The sequence below is a fragment of the Elephas maximus genome, chromosome 19, assembly GCF_024166365.1.
Source record: "Elephas maximus indicus isolate mEleMax1 chromosome 19, mEleMax1 primary haplotype, whole genome shotgun sequence".
Lineage (NCBI taxonomy): Eukaryota > Metazoa > Chordata > Mammalia > Proboscidea > Elephantidae > Elephas > Elephas maximus.
Window position 1 is genome coordinate 15,076,316 of NC_064837.1, and position 24,785 is coordinate 15,101,100.

At 41.9% G+C, this 24,785-nt stretch overlaps 2 protein-coding genes across 7 annotated transcripts in view; one reads left to right on the forward strand and one right to left on the reverse strand.

Annotated features, from left to right (window-relative positions):
* Positions 1-16,055, reverse strand: part of NUP88 (nucleoporin 88) — a 71,070-nt gene extending 55,015 nt beyond the window's left edge. For 3 of the 4 annotated variants that reach the window (XM_049861028.1, XM_049861030.1, XM_049861029.1), the window contains exons 1-3: positions 15,720-16,054; positions 12,972-13,141; positions 11,913-12,038 (exon numbers count right to left, since the gene is read on the reverse strand). In XM_049861028.1, coding sequence (XP_049716985.1) covers positions 11,913-12,038; positions 12,972-13,141; positions 15,720-16,010 — 587 coding nt within the window. In that variant the 5' untranslated portion in view covers positions 16,011-16,054. Of the gene's footprint in view, positions 1-11,912; positions 12,039-12,971; positions 13,142-15,719 lie in introns of all 4 variants that reach the window. The other variant, XM_049861027.1, reaches the window with a different exon arrangement.
* Positions 16,056-16,868: 813 nt separating this feature from the next.
* RPAIN (RPA interacting protein) lies at positions 16,869-24,773 on the forward strand. 3 transcript variants are annotated; one of them, XM_049861041.1, is made up of 7 exons: positions 16,871-16,993; positions 18,092-18,262; positions 19,287-19,347; positions 20,819-20,930; positions 21,090-21,153; positions 22,329-22,469; positions 24,622-24,773. In XM_049861041.1, exons 1-7 carry the CDS (start codon positions 16,913-16,915, stop codon positions 24,649-24,651), a joined length of 660 nt encoding a protein of 219 aa, XP_049716998.1. In that variant the 5' UTR covers positions 16,871-16,912; the 3' UTR covers positions 24,652-24,773. The 3 variants fall into 3 exon arrangements, with proteins under 3 accessions (XP_049716997.1, XP_049716998.1, XP_049716999.1); XM_049861042.1 differs by lacking the exon at positions 16,871-16,993 and adding an exon at positions 17,007-17,322; XM_049861040.1 differs by lacking the exon at positions 24,622-24,773 and having other exon boundaries at positions 16,869-16,993; positions 22,329-24,615.
* Positions 24,774-24,785: the final 12 nt, after the last annotated feature.

Here is a 24,785-nt window from a genome sequence, read left to right on the forward strand (position 1 = left end):
TCCCACTGATCTCCTGCTCCCTCAGGGGTCTTCTGCTGTGCTCCCTGTCAGGGCAGTCATCGATTGTGGCCGGGCACCAACTAGTTCTTCTGGTCTCAGGATGATGTAGGTCTCTGGTTCATGTGGCCCTTTCTGTCTCTTCGGCTCTTAGTTGTCGTGTGACCTTGGTGTTCTTCATTTTCCTTTGCTCCAGGTGTGTTGAGACCAATTGCTGCATCTTAGATGGCCGCTTGTTAGCATTTAAGACCCCAGACGCCACATTTCAAAGTGGGATGCAGAATGATTTCATAATGGAATTATTTTGCCAATTGACTTAGAAGTCCCCTCAAACCATGTTCCCCAGACCCCCGCACTTGCTCCACTGACCTTTGAAGCATTCATTTTATCCCGGAAACTTCTTTGCTTTTGGTCCAGTCCGATTGAGCTGACCTTCCATGTATTGAGTGTTGTCTTTCCCTTCACCTAAAGCAGTTCTTATCTACTGATCAATCAATAAAAAACCCTCTCCCACCCTCCTCCCTCCCCCCCTCGTAACCACAAAAGTATGTGTTCTTCTCAGGTTTACTATTTCTCAAGATCTTATAATAGTGGTCTTATACAATATTTGTCCTTTTGCCTCTGACTAATTTCACTCAGCATAATGCCTTCCAGGTTCCTCCATGTTATGAAATGTTTCAGAGATTCGTCACTGTTCTTTATCGATGCATAGTATTCCATTGTGTGAATATACCACAATTTATTTACCCATTCATCCGTTGATGGACACCTTGGTTGCTTCCAACTTTTTGGTATTGTAAAGAGAGCTGCAATAAACATGGGTGTGCATATATCTGTTTGTATGAAGGCTCTTGTATCTCTAGGGTATATTCCTAGGAGTGGGATTTCTGGGTTGTATGGTAGTTCTATTTCTAACTGTTTAAGATAACGCCAGATAGATTTCCAAAGTGGTTGTACCATTTTATATTCCCACCAGCAGTGTATGAGAGTTCCAATCTCTCTGCAGCCTCTCCAACATTTATTATTTTGTGTTTTTTGGATTAATGCCAGCCTTGCTGGTGTGAGATGGAATCTCATCGTAGTTTTAATTTGCATTTCTCTAATGGCTAATGATCGAGAGCATTTTCTCATGTATCTGTTGGCTGCCTGAATATCTTCTTTAGTGAAATGTGTGTTCATATCCTTTGCCCACCTCTTGATTGGGTTGTTTGTCTTTTTGTGGTTGAGTTTTGACAGAATCATGTAGATTTTAGAGATCAGGCGCTGGTCGGAGATGTCATAGCTGAATATTCTTTCCCAGTCTGTAGGTGGTCTTTTTACTCTTTTGGAGAAGTCTTTAGATGAGCACCGGTGTTTGATTTTTAGGAGCTCCCAGTTATCGGGTTTCTCTTCATCATTTCTGGTAATGTTTTGTATTCTGTTTATGCCTTGTATTAAGGCTCCAAGGGTTGTCCCTATTTTTTCTTCCATGATCTTTATCGTTTTAGTCTTTATGTTTAGGTCTTTGATCCACTTGGAGTTAGTTTTTGTGCATGGTGTGAGGTATGGGTCCTGTTTCATTCTTTTGCAAATGGATATCCAGTTATGCCAGCACCATTTGTTAAAAAGACTATCATTTCCCCAATTGACTGACACTGGTCCTTTGTCAAATATCAGCTGCTCATACATGGATGGATTTATATCTGGGTTCTCAATTCTGTTCCATTGGTCTATGTGCCTGTTATTGTACCAATACCAGGCTGTTTTGACTACTGTGGCTGTATAATAGGTTCTGAAGTCAGGTAAGGTGAGGCCTCCCACTTTCTTCTTCTTTTTCAGTATTGCTTTGCTTATCCGGGGCTTCTTTCCCTTCCATATGAAATTGGTGATTTGTTTCTCTATCCCCTTAAAATATGACATTGGAATTTGGATCGGAAGTGCGTTAAGTGTATAGATGGCTTTTGGTAGAATAGACATTTTTACTATGTTAAGTCTTCCTATCCATGAGCAGGGTATGTTTTTCCACTTAAGTATGTCCTTTTGAATTTCTTGTAGTAGAGCTTTGTAGTTTTCTTTGTATAGGTCTTTTACATCCTTGGTAAGATTTATTCCTAAGTATCTTATCTTCTTGGGGGCTACTGTGAATGGTATTGATTTGGTTATTTCCTCTTCGGTGTTCTTTTTGTTGATGTAGAGGAATCCAAGTGATTTTTGTATGTTTATTTTATAACCTGAGACTCTGCCAAACTCTTCTATTAGTTTCAGTAGTTTTCTGGAGGATTCCTTAGGGTTTTCTGTGTATATAATCATGTCATCTGCAAATAGTGATAACTTTACTTCTTCCTTGCCAATCCAGATACCTTTTATTTCTTTGTCTAGCCTAATTGCCCTGGCTAAGACTTCCAACACGATGTTGAATAAGAGCGGTGATACAGGGCATCCTTGTCTGGTTCCCGTTCTCAAGGGAAATGCTTTCAGGTTCTCTCCATTTACAGTGATATTGGCTGTTGGCTTTGCATAGATGCCCTTTATTATGTTGAGGAATTTTCCTTCAATTCCTATTTTGGTAAGAGTTTTTATCATGAATGGGTGTTGGACTTTGTCAAATGCCTTTTCTGCATCAATTGATAAGATCATGTGGTTTTTGTCTTTTGTTTTATTTATGTGATGGATTACATTAATGGTTTTTCTGATATTAAACCAGCCTTGCATACCTGGTATAAATCCCACTTGATCAGGGTGAATTATTTTTTTGATGTGTTGTTGGATTCTATTGGCTAGAATTTTGTTGAGGATTTTTGCATCAATGTTCATGAGGGATATAGGTCTGTAATTTTCTTTTTTTGTGATGTCTTTACCTGGTTTTGGTATCAGGGAGATGGTGGCTTCATAGAATGAGTTGGGTAGTATTCCGTCATTTTCTATGCTTTGGAATACCTTTAGTAGTAGTGGTGTTAACTCTTCTCTGAAAGTTTGGTAGAACTCTGCAGTGAAGCCGTCGGGGCCAGGGCTTTTTTTTGTTGGGAGTTTTTTGATTACCGTTTCAATCTCTTTTTTTGTTATGGGTCTATTTAGTTGTTCTACTTCTGAATGAGTTAGTTTAGGTAGGTAGTGTTTTTCCAGGAATTCATCCATTTCTTCTAGGTTTTCAAATTTGTTAGAGTACAATTTTTCATAATAATGTGAAATGATTCTTTTAATTTCATTTGGTTCTGTTGTGATGTGGTCCTTCTCATTTCTTATTCGGGTTATTTGTTTCCTTTCCTGTATTTCTTTAGTCAGTCTAGCCAATGGTTTATCAATTTTGTTAATTTTTTCAAAGAACCAGCTTTTGGCTTTGTTAATTCTTTCAATTGTTTTTCTGTTCTCTAATTCATTTAGTTCAGCTCTAATTTTTATTATTTGTTTTCTTCTGGTGCCTGATGGATTCTTTTGTTGCTCACTTTCTATTTGTTCAAGTTGTAGGGACAGTTCTCTGATTTTGGCTCTTTCTTCTTTTTGTATGTGTGCATTTATTGATATAAATTGGCCTCTGAGCACTGCTTTTGCTGTGTCCCAGAGGTTTTGATAGGAAGTATTTTCATTCTCGTTGCTTTCTATGAATTTCCTTATTCCCTCCTTGATGTCTTCTATAACCCAGTCTTTTTTCAGGAGGGTATTGTTCAGTTTCCAAGTATTTGATTTCTTTTCCCTAGTTTTTCTGTTATTGATCTCTAGTTTTATTGCCTTGTGGTCTGAGAAGATGCTTTGTAATATTTCGATGTTTTGGACTCTGCAAAGGTTTGTTTTATGACCTAATATGTGGTCTATTCTAGAGAATGTTCCATGTGTGCTAGAAAAAAAAGTATATTTTGCAGCAGTTGGCCGGAGAGTTCTGTATAAGTCAATGAGGTCGAGTTGGTTGATTGTTGTAATTAGATCTTCCGTGTCTCTGTTGAGCTTCTTACTGGATGTCCTGTCCTTCTCCGAAAGTGGTGTGTTGAAGTCTCCTACTATAATTGTGGAGGTATGTATCTCGCTTTTCAATTCTGTTAAAATTTGATTTATGTATCTTGCAGCCCTGTCATTGGGTGCATAAATATTTAATATGGTTATGTCTTCCTGATCATTTGTCCCTTTTATCATTATATAGTGTCCTTCTTTATCCTTTGTGGTGGATTTAAGTCTAAAGTCTATTTTGTCAGAAATTAGTATTGCTACTCCTCTTCTTTTTTCCTTATTGTTTGCTTGATATACTTTTTTCCATCCTTTGAGTTTTAGTTTGTTTGTGTCTCTAAGTCTAAGGTGTGCCTCTTGTAGGCAGCATATAGATGGATCGTGTTTCTTTATCCAGTCTGTGACCCTCTGTCTCTTTATTGGTGCGTTTAGTCCATTTACATTCAGAGTAATTATAGATAAATAAGTTTTTAGTGCTGTCATTTTGATGCCTTTTTACGTGTGTTGTTGACAATTTCATTTTTCCACATACTTTTTTGTGCTGAGGCGTTTTTCTTAGTAAATTGTGAGATCCTCATTTTCATAGTGCTTGACTTTATGTTAGTTGAGTCGTTACGTTTTTCTTGGTTTTTATCTTGAGTTATAGAGTTGTTATACCTTTTTGTGGTTACCTTGTTATTTACCCCTATTTTTCTAAGTAAAAACCTAACTTGTATTGTTCTATATCGCCTTGTATCACTCTCCATATGGCAGTTCAATGCCTCCTGTATTTAGTCCCTCTTTTTGATTATTGTGATCTTTTACCTATTGACTTCCATGATTCCCTGTTATGTGTATTTTTTTTTTAATTAATCTTAATTTGTTTGTTTTTGTGATTTCCCTATTTGAGTTGATATCAGGATGTTCTGTTTTGTGACCTTGTGTTGTGCTGATATCTGATATATATTGGTTCTCTGACCAAACAATATCCTTTAGTATTTCTTGTAGCTTTGGTTTGGTTTTTGCAAATTCTCTAAACTTGTGTTTGTCTGTAAATATCTTAATTTCGCCTTCATATTTCAGAGAGAGTTTTGCTGGATATATGATCCTTGGCTGGCAGTTTTTCTCCTTCAGTGTTCTGTATATGTCGTCCCATTGCCTTCTTGCCTGCATGGTTTCTGCTGAGTAGTCAGAACATATTCTTATTGATTCTCCCTTGAAGGAAACCTTTCTTTTCTCCCTGGCTGCTTTTAAAATTTTCTGTTTATCTTTGGTTTTGGTGAGTTTGATGATAATATGTCTTGGTGTTTTTCTTTTTGGATCAATCTTAAATGGGGTTCGATGAGCATCTTGGATAGATATCCTTTCGTCTTTCATGATGTCAGGGAAGTTTTCTGTCAGGAGTTCTTCAACTATTTTCTCTGTGTTTTCTGTACCCCCTCCCTGTTCTGGGACTCCAATCACCCGCAGGTTATCCTTCTTGATAGAGTCCCACATAATTCTTAGGGTTTCTTCATTTTTTTTAATTCTTTTATCTGATTTTTTTTCAGCTATGTTGGTGTTGATTCCCTGGTCCTCCAGAAGTCCCAGTCTGCATTCTAATTGCTCGAGTGTGCTCCTCTGATTTCCTAGTGCGTTGTCTAATTCTGTTATTTTATTGTTAATCTTTTGGATTTCTACATGTTGTCTCTCTATAGATTCTTGCAACTTATTAATTTTTCCAGTATGTTCTTGAATAATCTTTTTGAGTTCTTCAACAGTTTTATCAGTGTGTTCCTTGGCTTTTTCTGCAGTTATCCTAATTTCATTTGTGATATCATTAAGCATTCTGTAAATTAGTTTTTTATATTCTGTATCTGATAATTCCAAGATTGTATCTTCATTTGGGAAAGATTTTGATTCTTTTGTTTGGGGGGTTGGAGAAGCTGTCATGGTCTGCTTGTTTAAGTGGTTTGATATGGATTGTTGTCTCCGAGCCATCACTGGGAAACTAGTTTTTCCAGAAAATCCGCTGCGTCCAGTCCAAATCCCTGTGGGATGGTTCCCCGGCTCGGACGCTGCTCTTTCTGCTCCAAGACCAGTCACTGCCTCCCGGGGACTTCTCCTACCGGCTGCGTCCCACGCCGCCCGTAGAACCGGCTGGTCCCCCTCCCGCGGTTAGTTCAGGGGGGTGGAGCAGCTCTCTGTGCTTGTGCCGTACCTGACTGGTACGCTGGCTCCAGGCTCTGGAAACAATCGCTGCTTCCCCGTATTAGTTCGTTCTCCGTCTCTAAATCTGTGTTTGTTGTTCAGGGTTCGTAGATTGTTATGTATGTGATCGATTCACTTGTTTTTCCGTGTCTTTGTTGTAAGAGGGATCCGAGGTAGCGTCTGCCTAGTCCGCCATCTTGGCTCCGCCCCGTCACTTGTTCTTTAACAACTTAAGAGTGAGTCGTCCTTGTGACCTCAGGAAATATTCTCTATCCTTACCAAAATTCTGTATCAGCCTACTCTATACCACCGCACCTTCATCTCTTCCATCCTGAGCTCTTATTCAAGGTTATACTCGCCTTACCTAGTCATCTCACCACTGCCCCTAAGCTTGCTAGCTTCTCTTCAATTCTACCTATCTGTCTCAGCCTAGACACCAAGCCCCATCAGAGAAGAAACCAGGTCTTACTCTTCTTTATATACCAACTGGCTGGTAGAGTGGCATTCAGCCTGCTGTCTATACATGTTTCTGTTAAATGAAGACCAAGTACCATGTCATTCCTATTTTCTCAAGGGCAAGTAAAAACTGAAAAAAAATTTAACCAAAATCATTTCAATTTAAGATAATTCAAATTTTCACAGCATATATGACTACTGTTAGGAGCGAAAGAATCTTCAAGAGGCTAATAATATAAATACTAGAAATTCGATGTCCCTTATAAAGTCTTCACCAAATGAATCACTTATTTTTGTCCAACCCCACTAAAATTTTTTAACTTGATTGTTGGATTATCATTCGATGCTGCAGAAGTATTTAATGAATGTTTTTAATGATAATTTGATACAACTGAATACATATTCATTGAGGTCTTCCTAGGTACCTACAATCATTTCCGACCTTAGAGTACACAAAGGTATTTATTATGAGCCCTGCTCTCAAAAAATAAGAACTAGACAGTAATACTGTGTTAGGGATCAGTGAAAGGAAAAGTGTAAGAGGGCACTGAGTAGAAATCTCCTATTCCCCTCAAACTGCCAACAGGATGCAAAATGGAGGAAAAGAGAATTATTAACTACCTAATATTTTAAAAAGAGCCTTCGAACTTAATTTAAAAGCAAATTACGAGGATTATACGTTACGACCAAGTGACATGTATGCCAGGAAGGCAAGGGTGGCTCAACATAAGGGCATCAATCAATGTAATAATGTACTACATTAATAGAATGAAGGAAAAAAAAAAACACATTATCATCTCAATTGATGGAGGAAAGCACTTGACAAAATCCATCATCCTTTCATGATAAAAACACTCATAAAACTTGGGAAGGAAGTGAAATTCCCCAACACGATAAAGGGCGTTTAAGAAAAACTCACAGCTAACACCATAGTCAATGGTGAAAGACAGAAAGCTTCTCTCCTAAGGTCAGGAGTAAGGAAAGGATGCCGATGCCAGCTCTCACCACTGCTATTTACACTGTGCTGGATGTTCTGGCCAGGGCAGTTAGCCAAGGGAAAAAAAGGCATCCAAATTGGAGAGGAAAATGTATAACTATCTTTATTTGCAGACGACATAATCTAGATATAGAAAATTCCAAAGAATCCACAAGAAACAAATACAGCTAATAAACAAATTCAGCACTGTTGCCAAGTATAAGATTAACACACAAAAATCAGCTGTATTTCTATATACCAGCAATGAGCAATCCTAAAAGGAAATTAAGAAAGCAATTCCATTTACAATAATACCTAATAGAATAAAATACCTAGGAATACATTTAACCAAGGAGACTTTTGTACATTAAAAACCACAAAAACATTACTGAAAGAAATTAAAGAAGACCTAAGTAAATGGAAAGACATACTGTGTTCATGGATTGGAAGACAATATTGTCAAGATGTCAGTTCTACTCAAAGTGATCTACAGATTTAATGCAATCCCTATAAAAATCGCAACAGCCTTTTTCCCAGAAAGGAAAAAGCCGGCCCGCAAATTCATTTGGAATTTCAAGAGGTCCCAAATAGCTACAACAATCTTGAAAAAGAACTAAGTTGGAGGACTCATAATTCCCAATTTCAAAATTTACTACAAAGCTACAGCATGGTATAAGGATAGACATATGGACCAATGGGATAGAATTGAGAATCTAGAAATAAATCCATACATCTACGGCTAATGGATTTTTGACAATGGTGATAAGTCCATTCAGCAATTAAAGAATAGTCTATCCAATAAACTGTGCTGGAACAACTGGATCTCCACACGCAAAAAGAATGTAACTGGACACCTACCTCACACCATACATAAAAACTAACTTAAAATAGATCAATGACCTAAATATAAAAGCTTTTAAACTGTAAAACTCTTAGAAGAAACACAGGGGTATATCTTAAAAAAAAAAAAAAAATCTTTAAGACCTCGGATTTGGCAGTGGATTCTTAGATATGACATCAAAAGTGTGAGCAACAAAAGAAAAAATAGATATGCTGAACTTTATCAAAATTAAAAACTTCTCTGCATCAAAGGACACTATGAAAAGACAACCTGAAGAATGGGAGAAAGTATTTGCAAATCATTTTTCCAATAATAGTTTAATATCCAGAATATATAAAGAACTCTTAGAAGTCAACAACAAAAAGACAAACACCTCAATTCAAAAATGGGCAAAGGACTTGAATAGACACTTCTCCAAAAAAGATAAACAAATGGCCAATGAGCACATGAAAAGATGTTCAACAGCATTAGTCACTGTCGTTATTTTGTTAATTGCTGGCAAGTTGATTCTGACTCATGGCAACCCCAAGTGTGCGCAGTAGAAGTGCACTCCGTAGGGTTTTCAAGGCTGTGACCTTTCGGAAGCAGATCACCAGGCCTTACTTCCGAGGGATCTCTGGATGGGTCTGAACTGCCAACTCTTCAGTTGGTAGTCCAGTGTTTAACCACTTGCACCAGCCAGAGACTCCTTTAGTCATTAGGGAAACGCACATCAAACCACAATGAGATGCTACTTCACACTCACTAGGATGGTTACTATTTAAAAAAAGGAAAATAATAAGTGTTGGTGAGGATGTGGAGAAATTGTAACGCTTGTGCTTTGCTGAAGGAAATGTAAAATGGTACAGCTGTTGTGGAAAACAGTCTGGTGGTTGCTCAAAAAGTTAAACATAGAATTGTATGACCCAGCAACTCCACTCCTAGGTATATATCCAAAAGAACTGAAAGCACAGACTCAAATAGATACATATACACCAATGTTCACTGTAGCATTCAACAGATAAATGGATAAAATGTGATACATACATATAATGGATTATTCAGTCAAAAACAGAAATGAGGTTTTCATGCATATGACAACAGGGATAATCTGAAAACATTACGCTACGTGAAATAAGACAGATGCAAAAGGACAAATATTGTATGACTTCACTCATGTGAAATATCTAAAATAGGCAAATTCATAAAGACAGAAAGTAGACTAGAGGCTACCAGAGCCTGGGAATCTCCTTTTCCATCCCATACAAAAGAAAGACTAAGAAGCGAGAAGGTGTCAAGAGTCCTTAGGAATACAGTACAATGTTTGTAATGGAAGGGTACTCCCTCCCCTCTTCTTTATCCTTAATTCCAGAACCCAGTGGGTAAACAGGGAAGGCTACAAGAGAATCAATCACTCAGCCAGATTTGGGGTGTCTGTAATAAAGGGAGGCTGGTGTCTCCTTTCCTGGCTGAATGATCCATGTGTTGAAGAAACAAGTCATCAAGGTAAGGAAATTCTTGGGGAAATCTGACATACCATATCCTAGGGTTTGCAGAGCATGCGAATACTACATGGTACCTACTTCTTAACTGGAAATTTCTGATGAAGATAAGTTTACGGGAGCAAAACAACGAAAGAACTATGGTATAATATGCCCAGTTATCTTCAGCCTTTGAGGGGCATGAAAGAGATCCCTGGCCATTACCATGGCTCCTAAAGTTAAGTGAGAAGGTAAGAGATACCAAGTAAGGGGATGGAAGGAATACATAGAGTCACTATACCAAAAAGAATTAGTCAATGTTCAACCATTTCAAGAGGGAGCATATGATCAGGAACCAATGGTACTGAAGGAAGAAGTCCAACCTGCTCTGAAGGCACTGGAGAAAAACAAGGCTCCAGGAATTGAAGGAATATCAACTGAGATGTTTCAACAAATGGATGCAGCATTGGAGAGGCTCACTTCTCTATGCCAAGAAATATGGAAGACGGCTTCCTGGCCAAATAACTGGAAGAGATCCATACTTATACCTATTCTCAAGAAAGGTGAGCCAGCTGAATGTGAAAATTATCAAACAATATCATTAATATCACACACAAGTAAAATTTTGCTGAAGATCATTCAAAAACGGCTGCAGCAGTATATTAACAGGGAACTGCCAGAAATTCAGGCCAGTTTCAGAAGAGGACATGGAACCAGGGATATCATTGCTGATGTCAGATGGATCCTGGCTGAAAGCAGAGAATACCAGAAAGATGTTTACCTGTGTTTTATTGACTATGCAAAGGTATTTGACTATGTGGATCATAACAAATTATGGATAACACTGCGAAGAATGGGAATTCCAGGACACTTAATTGTGCCCATGAGGAACGTGGACATAGATCAAGAAGCAGTTGTTCAGACAGAACAAGGGGATACTGATTGGTTTAAAGTCAGGAAGGGTGTGTGTCAGGGTTGTATCCTTTCACCATACCTATTCAATCTGTATGCTGAGCAAATAATCCAAGAAGCTGGACTATGTGAAGAACAGGGCATGAGGATTGGAGGAAGACTCGTTAACAACCTGAGTTATGCAGATGACACAACCTTGCTTGCTCAAAGTGAAGAGGACTTGAAGCACTTACTAATGAAGATCAAAGACCACAGTCTTCAGTATGGATTGCACCTCAACATAAAACAAAAATCCTCACAAGTGGGCCAGTAAGTGACATCATCACAGACAGAGACAAGACTGAAGTTGTCAAGAATTTCATTTTACCTGGATGCACAATCAACAGCCATGGAAGCAGCAGCCAAGAAATCCAACGACGCAATGCATTGGGTAAATCTGCTGCAAAGGACCTCTTTAAAGTGTTGTAAAGCAAAGATGTCCCCTTGAAAACTAAGGTACGCCTGACCCAAGCCATGATATTTTCAATCTCATCATATGCACGTGAAAGCTGGACAATGAATAAGGAAGACCGAACAACTGATGCCTCTGAATTACGGTGCTGGTGAAGAATATTGAATATACCACGGACTGCCAAAAGAACGAACAAATCTGTCTTGGAAGAAGTATAACCAGAATGCTCCTTAGAAGCAAGAATGGCGAGACTGTGTCTTACAAACTTTGGACATGTTGTCAGGAAGGATCAGTCCCTGGAGAAGGACATCATGCTTGGCAGAGTACAGGGTCAGCGGAAAAGAGGAAGATTCTCAAGGAGGTGTATCGACACAGTGGCTGCAACGATGAGCTGAAGCATAGCAAGGATGGTAAGGATGGCGCAGGACCAGGCAGTGTTTAGTTCTGTTGTGCATAGGGTTGCTATGAGTCCGAACCGACTCGACAGCACCTAACAACAACTTTGCAGGTCAGACTAGGAAACGAAACACTGGAGGCAGGGAGACTAATTGGGAGGAATTAGCAGTAGTAGTAGTTTGGTGATTCTTATGGAATGAGAGTAAGTTACAACAGGCATCAGGTAAAAATATTCCAACTTTCAATGACTCATTTGATGGTGCCTTAAGGTGTTAACTGGCAAACAGAACAGAACCTTCCTACCCACAAAGCTACAAGAGAGATAAAGATAGAATTTACCTTATTACATTGTCTGATGTTAACAGCACTATGTGGGGATCCAGCATTTCACTTGGGTACCAGGCAGCATGCTTTAGAGTCAGAGAGGTAGAACTGGTGAAAAATCTCTCAGCAATTGGAGTGGTACTAAAACAAAGACAACAATTTTCTAAAACATTTTGTAGAACTTGGATGAAAAGTTTTCTAAAGGAAAATCTATTTAAAGACCCTGTGTTCTTTCCTTTAAATTTCTTTCTCTTAAATCTTGCTGAGATAACATTAAAAAATAAAAGCATCTATTTAATCAATACCAAAGAATCAAAATACTGTAAACATATTTTCTAAATTACTGGGTATTTTATGTATTTCACCAGTGTTTTTAGACCTCTTGCTTGATGCTTTTAATAACCTTATGAAGAAAGTAGAAGGGCAGATAATATTATTCCTGTTTTGGAGATTAGGAAACAGATTTAGAAATGGTTTAAGGGGACCCAACCTAAAAGTTGTAGAGCTAAACTTGAAACCTGGGTTTCTACCTTAAATTCCTTTCAGTAGATCTTTCAGACTCACACGTTTCTGGGTTTATTGAAAAAGAAAATGATATAAAAACAAAACCTAGATAAACTTACGAATAAACTTTTTGACTCATAGATAATAACTGCTTTTAAAATTATTATTTCTACCTAATTAAAAAAATGGCTTGACTTTTTTTCAATGAGACATCAATGTGATAACTCAGGCAAAAATAAAAGTATAATTTTACATACACTATAAACATTAAAATCACAGGAAGCCACAGGAGCCCTAGAGACGTAACAGTTAAGCACTTGGCTGCTAACTTAAAGTTCAGCGGTTCAAACCCACCAGCGGCTTCATAGAAAAGATCTGGCAATCTGCTGCTGTAAAGATTACAGCCTAGTAAACCCTATGGGGCAGTTCTCTCTGTCACATACGGTCGCTATGAGTCAGGATTGACTAGACTGCACAAGAACAACAACAAAGTTTCAATAGTAGCACAGTATCAAGACTCACTGGTAGTACAAATTATATAAATATGCACTAAATGGAAATACAACTTACCTACAATTCACTTTTGATTTTCCACCTTCAAATTCAGAGTTCTTCCCCCATCTTTTAGGTAGTTCTAATACCATAAGTCCTTTTAGTCCTATAAGTGCTACATGATGTTGTGTTGGACTTAACAAGACTTGATAGATTTCAAACAGGGGTGGATTTATACAAAGCAGTCTCTGGAAATTAAAGCACAAGGGTCAAATAGTTCATTTTAATACAAATACATGTAGGAGTTATTCAAAAGCATACTAATACTTTAATCTTCTATACTTGTAAGATAATGAAGCATTCTGGAAAAACACTAATACTTGACCCACTAACTGTTGAAATATTTTTAACCATTTAGATTGGAATGTTATATAAAATGCATCAGACTTCCCTACTTTGAGAAAAAGAGAATACTACATTTTTCTTTCAATGATCAAGCTGCAGCCTACTACTCCAGTCTCAACTCTCCACCATTCTCCACTCATACCTTATAATATAAAAAGTTAACTTGTATTTCTGGGAAATCATCACGCTTTCTTATGCCTCTGTGTCTTTATTCCTCCTGGAACGCCTTCATTTTCTTTTGTAGTTGGCTAACAAGACTGAACACATTCTTGCAGACTCAGCTTCTACGCACCTTCTACACAATGAAACATCCCTGGTCTTCAGGTCAGGGTTGAAAGCACATTTTAGGTGCTCCTATAGCACTCTGCATAATTATAGCTATCACCTTGCATTCTAATCGTTCTCTTACTTGCTCATTCCACCCTACTATGAATTACTTCATGGGAAGATCTGTGCCTTTCCTTTCTGCAGTCTTACCATAGTATCTGGCATACTGTCAACTCTCAGTACAGGGTTAGGGAATGGGCAAATGAAGAACTTGAACTACTAACACGTGCTAATCACTACACTGAGCCTTGGTGGCACAGTGGTTAAAGTGATCAACTGCTAACGGAAGGTCGGTGGTTCAAAACCACCGGTGGCTCCGTGGGAGAAAGATGTGGCAGTCTGCTTCCACAGAGATTTAGAGCCTTGGAAACCCTGTGGGGTCACTATGAGTTGGAATGGACTCGACAGCAGTGAGTTTGGGTTTTTGTTGGTTAATTACTATGTTATAAACAGTACAACAAGATATAAACTACTTTCAAGAATTTCTGCAACAAGAAAAGTGCTGCTTTAACTATGTAGATTTAAAGTGAAGCTGATTTTAGGGGGCTCTGATGAGCTGTTTGTCTCAGTATCATATTAAAAAAAAAAAACAAACCAAATCTACCGTCACTGAGTCCGACTCATAGCGACCCTATAGGACAGAGTAGAACTGCCCCATAGGGTTTCCAAAGAGCAGCTAGTGGATTTGAACTGCCAACCTTTTGGTTAGCAGCCAAGTTCTTAACCACTGTGCCACTGCTTCCTATTTCTTTTGTCATGACCAAGCGATGGATCACTTCTATATGGCCGTTCTCACCATGGTCTTGTATATTCCACCAAATGATTGGGTGGGACTATGCAAATAAGGTGATTGTGGCTCACCAAGGGGATTGGCAGTTTGCTAATAACGCAAATAAACTGCCTGGAATGCCTGTGTGGAGTGGGACCATGCAAATAATGTGAATGGAACCTTAACAAGCGGATTGGTCAATTTTGCTGTCTTTCTAGGCTTAAAACAGAGCCAATCCCAGAGCAGAGGGGGATTTCACTACCACCAAAAGGAAAAGATAGGAGCAGAGGACATCTTTTGGACCTGGGGTCCCTTGCACTGAGAACTTCCTACACCCAGGAGATAAAGAAAGTTGTAACACCAGAAGGAGAAGCAGGGGCAGAGAAAAGGTGGCAGCAGAGCCAGGAAACCAGTACAAGGTGGTGCAGTGGACTTCCCAGCCCATGAAATAAGGTGGTTACAGTGGGTGTGCCAACCCACAGAGCCGAGCGCCTTCGGACAGAGGCTTGCTGGTGGAGTGGGATGCCTCTGGGCACTTATCTGTAGAGCTAAAGAGCTCTGTAACAACTGCTGGAGCAGAGCAGGGCCGAGGACAGAGAGAGGCCTGCTTGGGGGCACGGCTGAGAAGAGGCTGTCCTGAAGAACTGGACCCTGAATTGTAACCTGTTACTTCCCTAATAAACCCCATAATTGTGAGTACTGTCTGTGAGTTCTCTGTGGCCACGGCAACAAATTATCAAACACAGCAGAGTAGAGAGTGCCATGGGAGGGAAGGCAGGTGTCAGAACTGGTAAAAAGGTTGGAGGGAGGAGGCATGTCTGACGGCCACATCATAGGATCAGCCTTGGGCTGATGCTGATGGTGAGTCCTCTCCCCGCTTGTGAAGTCAGAGGAGATCAGATGGCCCCTCCACGCCGTTTTTACAACCAACCTACCAAATAGCACACTATCCCCCTTTCCTGTTTTGTTTTTCTTCCGAAAACTTAACCATCACTGATAGTTTGTTGAGTATTCCATGGTCCTTCCTTCTTTCCAGAAACTAAGCACCACAGAAGCGAGAGTTTGATCTGGTTTATTCCCATAACAGCGTCTGGTACCGTGTCGGAGTCAGAAACTTTGGTTAAAAGAATACGGAAACTGAGGTATCGAAAGGCTATGTGGCCACGTTGGAGAAAAATAAAAATAAGGGGGAAGGCTTTTACACTTAAAGCGGGAAGTCCCCGAAACGACGCCGGCTTACACTTGAACAACACATTTACAGACGATGAAAGATCCCAGAACGAGAAGAAAAAAACCGAGTTCAGATCCTCCTGGTTTGGCCTTACCTGATATTGGGAGAGGGAGGGCTCTTCGCTGCCGCCCCTGAGGCTCCGAAGGCGAACGACTAAGAAGGAGCTGCCTTCCTCGTCCCACAGGAAGATCTCTCCGCCGAGGCCGAAAAGTAGGTTTCTCGTCAGCAACGGCGGCGGCGAAGACAAGGACGAAGAAGCCGATTTCTCAGTTTCGACGGCGCTCTGGTTCTTCAGTCCCTCCCGGAGCCGCAGGAACACGGCGTGGTTAGGGAGCTGGGTGTGCCACAGCTCACCGCCGTCCACAGGGTCCTCGGCAGCCGCCATTTTGGCCCAACTCCTCGCCTCCTTCCACTTGCTCAGCCCGCCGCTGAGCGCAGCCAATCCGGAGCTAGCTGTCCACTACTGCTGCCAATCATCGAGCAAACGAAAGTAAAACTAGGGGCGGGGCGAGAGTGAGGCCCGCCCATTGCCAGAGACGAGCCAATCACCAGTCAAGCACTTATTCTGACGGCAAAAGGGGGCGAGACGAGTAGGTCAACAGGCTCAGCGCCTGTTTAGGAAAAGTTTGGTACTGCGCACTCTCATAGCGCGAGGAGAGCCTGAGATCGGGGTATTTATCTGCCTACTGGACACCTGGTAGCGTAGTGGTTAAGAGCTACGGCTGCTAACAGAAAGGTCGGCAGTTCGAATCCACCACGCGCTCTTGGAAACTCTTTGGGGTAGTTCTACTCCGCTAAGAGTCGGAATCGACTGGACGGCAACAGGTTATTAGACACCTCCACCTGCATGAGGAAACCCTGGGGCCTAGTGGTTAAGCCTTTGGCTGCTAACCAAAAGGTCGGCAGTTGGAATCCACCAGGCGCTCCTTGGAAACCCTATGGAAGCAATTCCACTATGTCCATAATGTCGGTTTAAGTCGGAATCGACTCGAAGGCAACGGGTTTGGTTCGGTTTTATTACCTGCATAAACCCAGACATCCAAAACAAAGATTCGCCTCTCTCTCTCGCTCAATCCACATTTCGTTTACCTCATAAATGTCAAAATGTTGTTGGATTTACGTCACAAATGTCACTCTGTCTCGGCGTAGGGTTGGCAGGTAGAACAACACTTCCCAGAATTCCCCGCCCTCCATCTAGAACGCTGAGCATTCAGAAACTACAGCTCCCAGAATTCTGCGCGTTCCGAGGGGGCGGGGCTTTGTGGAGGCTGCTCCGCCGAAGAGGCGATGGCAGAGCCGCCGGAGTCTCCGCACCGCTCGCTGTACAAAGTGGTGGGCTCTCCTCCTTGGAAGGAGGCTTTCAGGCAGGTGTGTGTGGGGTTTATGACTAGTTGGGTTGTAGTCACTCCCCTAAGCCATCCCTGGGCTATTCTCCTCACGTAGCTCCGTGAGGCAGGTGCCGGGAGCGCCTGGCCATTGAAGTGGACCTCGAACCCGGGCCTCCTGTCAGTAGGTCTGGGATGACTAGTGCCTAGCCGCCCACCCGGAGGTTCTGGCGTTAGTCCGGGCCAGCCCAGTCCCAGGAAGTCTTGCTTTCCGATTTGGGTTTGTTTCATATTTGAAACGTGGCTGTGGCCTCATCCCTTTAATAACTAACAGCGACACCGGTGCGTCAGGAATCGAAAGAGGATCTTCGTGTACGTACTGCGTATGAAGTAGGAATTGTTTATATTCTAGAGAGGAGTAAACTGAGGCTCAGAAGAGCCTCAGTTCCTAAGTCTTAGCAGACTTGTACCCCACCTCAGTTCTGACCTATTCTGAACTCACCACGGTTTCCAGAGAGTAATACTCCTTTTCTCGCCCTGAAGTAGTGGATGTACCCCAGGAAGGTAATCTGACGCTAGAACTGTGTGCAGCAGGGCTTCTCAGCCTTGGCACTATTAACATTTTGAGGGGTAATCCCTTGTTGTGGGAGCTGCCCTGTACATTGTAGAATGTTTAGCAGCTTTCCTGGTCTCCACTTTTTAGATGCCAGTAGACCTCTAGTTGTGACACCCAAAAATGTCTCCAGACGTTGCCAGCTGTCCCCTGGGAGACAAAATGACCCCCAAGTTAGAAATACTGTGTGCAGGAGGGTTGTTAACACAGCCATATCTAGAGTAGCAAAACACTTGGAAATGTCCTGTAATAGGAAGAGGAAGCTGAAATGTTACGCAGCCAACCATTAAGAAAGGTGGCATTGAAGACATCTGGGAAGTACGATCTGGAAATACATGAACAAGGCATTGTAATTTCCCCTTTTTTTACATGTGGACCAAGACTGGAAGGAATACGCAAAAATGAAAATAGCGTAGTTGGAATTTTATGTCTATAAATTGTCTTTAATGTTTCAACAACTAAGAATATTAAAAAGAGAGAAACTTGTTTTCCCTTGCCCTCCCCCCCCATCTTGCTCCTTACTCCAAGGGATGCCTGGAGAGAATGAAAAACAGCCGGGACAGGCTCCTGAACAAGTACCGCCAGGCTGGAGGCAGCCTGCCAAGAGGAGCTCAGAACACCCTTCTAGTGCAAGAAGTGATGGAAGAGGAGTGGAACGCTCTGCAGTCAGTGGACCACTATCCAGAGGCCTTGGCTCAGGTCAGGCTGGGGTGTGTGCACAGGGGGTGGGCTACAGCAGCATGAACTACTAGTTGGCACCTATTTACCTAAGTCCTGTAAACACACCCACCCTCAGCCCTCAGGCAGAATTCTCACAGATTTTAACCCAGGTTCTTCTACCTCTAATGTTAGGTTATTCAAGATCAATGGTTTCTAAATACCAGACTGTAGACCTGATGCATCATAGTATCGTAATCACTTATGAAACAAACAAAATTATACAGTCATTCATTCTTTGTCTCTCCCCTGGAAATTTCGATTCAGTACACATGGGTTAGGGATCTCCCTTTTTAAAAAATATCTCCAGGAGCTTTCTGATTCTAATCTCAGCCAGGGTTGGGAGTTGAGTATGGATAGGAAACCATTTACAGTGTATTGGAAAGAGCATTGGATTGGAAGTCAGCAGTTCTGGAGTTCTAGTCCTGGTTTTGCTGTTGACTCATTAACTTCATTCTGCCTCTTTGAGCTTTCGTTTTCACGTTTCTAAAATGAAGAAGATAATGTTGCCAGCATTGTTAGGATTATATAAGAAAATGTGGACAAGGGCTTTGGAAGTACTACATAATAACAATGTATTATTGGGTGCCTTCTATGTGTCCTAGAGTATGTGAAATACTTGCCCTTACATTAGCACAGTTACTGCTCACAGTAACCCTTGCAGGCTGGTTTTATTTCCACTCACAGAAGCCAAAACTGAGGTTTACAGAAGTTAGGAACTTTACTGTTGTCACGTAACCTTGGCAGAACCATATATTTAACTGCTACCATATACTGTCTCCCCCAGATTTGGTGCCATTATTCCATTCCTGGGTAGTTTGATCATTTGTTGATAGTTTCTCAGCATGGCCACACCACGTCATTGTCAGCATATTCTTCAAAAGTACGGGACTGATCCCCTGAGGGAAGTCTGGGCTCTTTAAGCCAAGTTCCAAGTACAGTCGTCATGAGGCTTGGTGACTGATTAAGACTTCAGACTTCTGATGAGCTCCACTTTCTTTTGCAGGTGGAGGAGCCAACGGACCTGGCTGTACTTGAGGAAATCCATCAGGAGCTGATTGACCAAGGTGACCCCTGAGGGTAGTCCTTCCTACCTATATTTAGCTACTTTAAGGCTGACCTTTCCTTTGAGCAGGATAGTTCTTAACAGAGCTTTGAACCTGTTCGACAAGTTCCCAGGCGATGCTAATGCTGCTGGTTAGGGACCAATTCTGAAAACCACTAGTAGGGCAGTGGTTCTCAAATTTTAGTGTACATAAGAATCACCTGGGATTTTGTTAAACTGTAGACTCGGATTCAGTCTATCTAGAATGGAAATACAAATTCTCGACAGGGATTTGAACTGGAACAAACCAGTTTGAAGCCTGGTTCTTAACCCTGCTCCTTTACCTCCATATTCAGTCTAGTGTCCAGAAGTCTCTGTTTATACTTTGAAGACTTGTCTGTCTTCCCAATAATAAGAGTCTCCAGTGTGCTAGCCCTTGTGCTAAGAGCATCTCATTCCATTATATTGTCTTCTCCTATGACTACCCTACAAGACAGTATTAGAAGAAAGTGTCTTACCCAGGTCATACAGCTAGCAAGTGGTGGAGCTGAGAAACAGAATCAATTGTGTGAACCCAGTTCTGGTGTTTACTGCACTGTCCTACTGTACCTGTGTATTAGTATAGGTTAATAGCAATCCGCTCACTTCACAGGATGTAATTTAAGTGCCTTCTTTCCTATCCATTCTTTACTGACTCCTCAGTGTCCTGTGAACAGCTACTCCCTGGGGCATCCATAGCACTGTGTGGAGTGCCTGGTTTAGCACCTCATACAATTAAGTCATTTATTCCACAGAGTCTTGTCTTTACTAGGCTGTCTTTCTCATCCCCGAAATAGAGGTAATAGACCTGCCCTACAAGATTGTTATCAGGCTTAAATGAAACAACCTGTGTAGAGGACTCAAAGCAGTGCTTGGTGTGGGTAAGTTTGCAATCAGTGGATAGCTTGGGCTGGTGTCAGAAGTAAGCACCCTGTAGTGTCAGCTAAAGTCTCGCCTGTGAGCTCATCAAGAGCTGGGGGCCAGTCTTTTTCATCTTTGTCACCCAGTGCCTACCACGTACTAGGTATTGGTGCATGTTGCTGAAAGAATGAGCACACAGATCCTGAACAACACAGGTACTACCACAGGGGCACCACTCACTTTAAACTCAGCAGGGCAGGCCTGGTATCAGAAGTGCCTTGTAGTGTCAGCTTCCCCCAGGTGCTCTCAGGACTCTGACATTCCACATCTCTGCCCCAGTAGCCTCTGGAGACGTGTGTCAAAGTTATCTCCTTGTCCTTTAGCCTCAGTTCACCTCTTATGCTCGCAAGGAGAGGACAGATAGGAGGGGGAGGGGGGAATCCAAGAGCAATAAAGACGTACCAATTGGTTGTGTGTTTTTGCCTGAATCGTTTTCTTTGTGGAGGAAGCCCTTGAAGGTGAAGCATAGCATTAAAGACAGGGCCCTCTGGGTGAAGCATGGTGAAGCACTGCAGCTGCCCTTTGCCTTGCAGAACAGGCCATCATCAGGGAGTATGAGAAGAGCTTGCAGTTTGATGAACAGTGGCTCAGCAGCACGCTGGCCGAGTGGGAAGCAAACCCCCTCATCTGTCCTGTGTGTACAAAGTAAGAGTTTTGAAAACCTTTTCAGCATTATTGGTTTTTACCCCCCACTCCAAGGTGAGTGGGATTTCCCCCCCAAGTTTGCTGCCAGGAAAGGTTTGGGGATTCAGGTCTGGTGTCTGTGCAGACCGTAATGTCGTGAAATCCCATTTCTGCCTTTAGGTACAACTTGAGAATAACAAGTGGTGTGGTCCTGTGTCAGTGTGGCCTGTACATCCCATCTCACGTGAGTGTTCCCCACACAGATATTGGGCCACTTCTCCCCACCTTTATCTACTTTCCTGGAGAGCCTTCAGCAGTGTGCTAGAGCTGATTGTGCATCTCTCTTCCCAACTCCGTGTCCGTCGATGTCACGTTAGGAGCTTCAAATTGGCCAGAGTGAGAATATTTACAGCATGGAAATTGACAAGCACTACAAGTCAGGGTCTCCCCCAGCTCCCCCACCCCCAGAGCCATTTGTTAAACACTTGTATTAGAGAGGGTCTCTTTATAGAGACCCCGGTTTAGGGTTGGAAACATCCACATCTAATCTTCCATAAAAAATTGGGGTATATGAAGACATACCTATATTAAGAATTTAAGGTTCAGTGATCTTCAAATATAATAGGAGCCCTGACATGATAGGGACTGAAAGTTCGCCAGTTAATTTGGCACTTTGCTTAAAGTGGCGAGTTATAAAAATGAAATATTTTATAGTAAGTTAGACATATAAATTTATTTGCCAGGCTTTGAGTGAGGCTCCGCTGGTTGTAGATCTGAATATCTTTCTTACATAAGTCAGTCTGTGATACATGGTCTGGAGTTCCACTTTTATTTCTATAAAGTGGTCGAGAAGCTGAGGGCATAGCTTTAGGATTTTTCCTCCTCGTTTTTTATCTAATTCAGCAGCTTTTTAAAAAAGTTTCATTAGCAAATCATCTTTTTGAGTGTTTCCTAAGCATTCCACTTATTATCATAAAAACAAAAACTGTTTTTCATTCTTATATTTCGTTGGTCTATATAACATGTAAGTAAATTACTTAATTATAGTAGGAAGTATAATTAGCACAAACGGACCTGAGACCAAACACAGCTGAGTGTTGACAAGGATACTCAGCTGGTGGTGGCAGTGTGTGAGGGAGCCTAGAAAGGAGCCTCCTATCTCTGAGTGTTCTGTGTGCCATGAACAGCGATCAGTATGTCTTGTGGTACAAATAGAGAGCACTGGTTAATCTGGGAAGGCGGTTAAATGGAGATCTTATTAGCATAATCATGAGCCCAAGGAGCGTAATTAAAGGGCCAAGCAATCAAGCCTTACAGTGAGCCAGAGTTATATCGGTTGACATGAAGAATCAGGATATTCAACCTATTGACTCTAACGTAAGGAAGATTCAGTTGGAGTTTAACCTTTTTACTTCTCAGTCTCTAGAGCTGACAGAGCAGAAGCTCCGTGCCTCCTTAGAAGACCATATACATGAGCATAGTATACTTTGTCCCCACACACCTGCATTTTTAGTCACTGAAGGGACAGAAGAAAAGTCCAGTCTTCTCATGAGCTGCCTGGTAAGCCTCCCATGGGACCCAGTGGTAAGAGAGGGTCAGTGGTTGATTTTATTCCCACCTTGACAGGAGCAACAGCTTAGAAACTGGCAAATGTTTAAAAACGCAGTTTATTCTCTGAGGAATTTACTTGCATAGAAAAGTGACAGTAACAAGTCACCTCCACTCTACCTGATGCCATATCCCCTTTAACACTCCTATTGAAATGTCTTGAAGCATTGAGCAAGGACCCCATCTTCATTTTTACTCCCAGTACTTGGCACATAGGAAGATGCTTAATATTTGTTTGTAGAAATGAGTTAAGGTGGAAGGAGGAGAGTTGAAGTCGGGTGGCTTCGCCTTCTTAGTAAGATGAACAAGTGACTATAATGGTAGCAGAGCTGGAGTGTGGCGCTCCCTAAAAGTTTTAGACCAAGTGCTGGAGGGAATGGGAAGGGCAGCTAAAGGGCAAGGGAAGGATTGCCTAATTGTTGTATACACAGCTGAGACTGCAGCATCCGCTTCTCATGGTGTCCTCACACCTGCCATCAGTGCCCTGTAGCTCAGAGCAGCAGTGAAGCCAAGTGGATGATGAGGTCTGGAAGGAGTGCTGTAGGAGGGATCAGCAGTCTTAGGAGAGTGCGATGGCTCCAGGGGGGCAGGGGAGGGCTCACAGCAAAGATGAAATGATAAGAAACAGGAGTGGGAAGGAAGGGCAAAACGGTACTACGCAGACCACAGAGTTCAACGTTTTTAATGGTAGATCGCTCAAATGCCATAAAATGCTAATATGCCACTAGGCCTTTGGTTTCACATAAGGGGAAATCAGGTGGCATCAAGGACCATTGGGCTCAACATCTATTGAGGTCAGTCTGTAGGGTGAGTCAGCATTGGATACTGAGGATGAAGTAAAAGATAGTTGTGGCAGTGGCAGATGGTGTATCGCAAGGACTTAAATATTTGAGATATGAGAGGGACAGTGGTCTTGGAGCCTTTATAGCTTAGCAGGGATGTGACTCCATCTTCACCAATGGATGCAAGCTGCTGAACCACTGCTGTTAAGCAGGCTTGTGAGGTAGCGTCTTCCAGAGAAAGCCAAAAGTATTTCCTATTGTCTTAGGCCGAGTTCTCTAGAGAAGTGAAATCAGTGAAGTGTGCGTTGTGTATACGAGAGAGATTTATATCAAGGAAAATGGCTCACGTGGTTGTAGAGACTGCAAAGTCCCAAGCCTGAGGGCCAGACTAGAGGCTTCTGCTGACTCATGTTGCTGCAGGGGCTGGTGAACCCAAGACTGGTGGGTCCAACAGCAGGCCTCTGGCTTCACAGGCTGCAGAGGCTGACGAATCCCAAGATTAGCAGGTAAACTGCTAGCTCCAGTCCCAAGAACCAGAGGGCAGATGGATTCAGAGCGAGCAAAAGCCATCGAGCTTTGCCAGAAAAGTCCACATATTGGATACAGGCCACACCCCCAAGGAAACGCCTTTTCAGTTGATTGGCTGCTCATGGGTCACTGCCAAACCACTGGTAACTGTGGCACAGCCAAGCTGACACACAACCTTAACCGTCACACCTATGGAAGCAGAAAATCTGTGTCCATGGTCAAAGTTAAGAACAGAATTCCTTAGCATAACGGTGGGGCTGAGCTGTCAAGGACTCCTAAGAGTATTTTATATTGATAGGTGCTTACTGATCAAGCGATGTGCTCAAGTTAGTGAGTTGTTTCCGCCTGTAGCGAGCGTGGTTTTGTACCTCTGCCATGGTATGTGCCCTCTGCAGTCTTGTTAGGACTCCCACCTCCCTGCTGTGCTGTAAAGGCTCCAAGCTGTCAAGAGTCTGAACCATCTTTCTGGTCACTGGTTCACTGAGGGTGAGGCTACCCACCTCTAGGGTTTGATCTCAGTTTTAGGACAGTATTGGTGCTGGTGGTTTCAAAAGCAGTTGCTTTAAGGCTGCAGGACAGAGGCCTAGCAGAGACCAACAGTGGGAGCCATCAGTGGCCTCTGACAAACCACACCATTAATTTCCTAATTGTACCTGAACTCACATCATCTCGTATGTAGGGATTCTAACTGTAGCATAAATGTCATTATTGACTACAACTTGTAACAAATACTGAGGGTGACTTTCATGACTGAAATACAAATTAAGCTAACGATTTTTTCTATTTAAATCCAGGCTTGTGATACTTGGGCTGTCATTCTGTAGAGCCAGCCTTGACGTGACATCGTCGTCCTGGGTTAGAAACAACCCATTCCATCTGAGAAGGGCCTATGTATATACAAATCTATTATTTATAACTTATTTTGTATTAAAACCTTTAAATCCTCTGCTCTGCGTGT

Coding starts and splice junctions, on each gene's coding strand:
- RPAIN (XM_049861040.1), top strand. CDS start 16,913: ATGGCAGAGCCGCCGGAGTCTCCGCACCGCTCGCTGTACAAAGTGGTG. Junction 19,348..20,818: donor TCAGGAGCTGATTGACCAAG/GTGACCCCTGAG, acceptor TTTGCCTTGCAG/AACAGGCCATCATCAGGGAG. Junction 20,931..21,089: donor ATCTGTCCTGTGTGTACAAA/GTAAGAGTTTTG, acceptor TTCTGCCTTTAG/GTACAACTTGAGAATAACAA.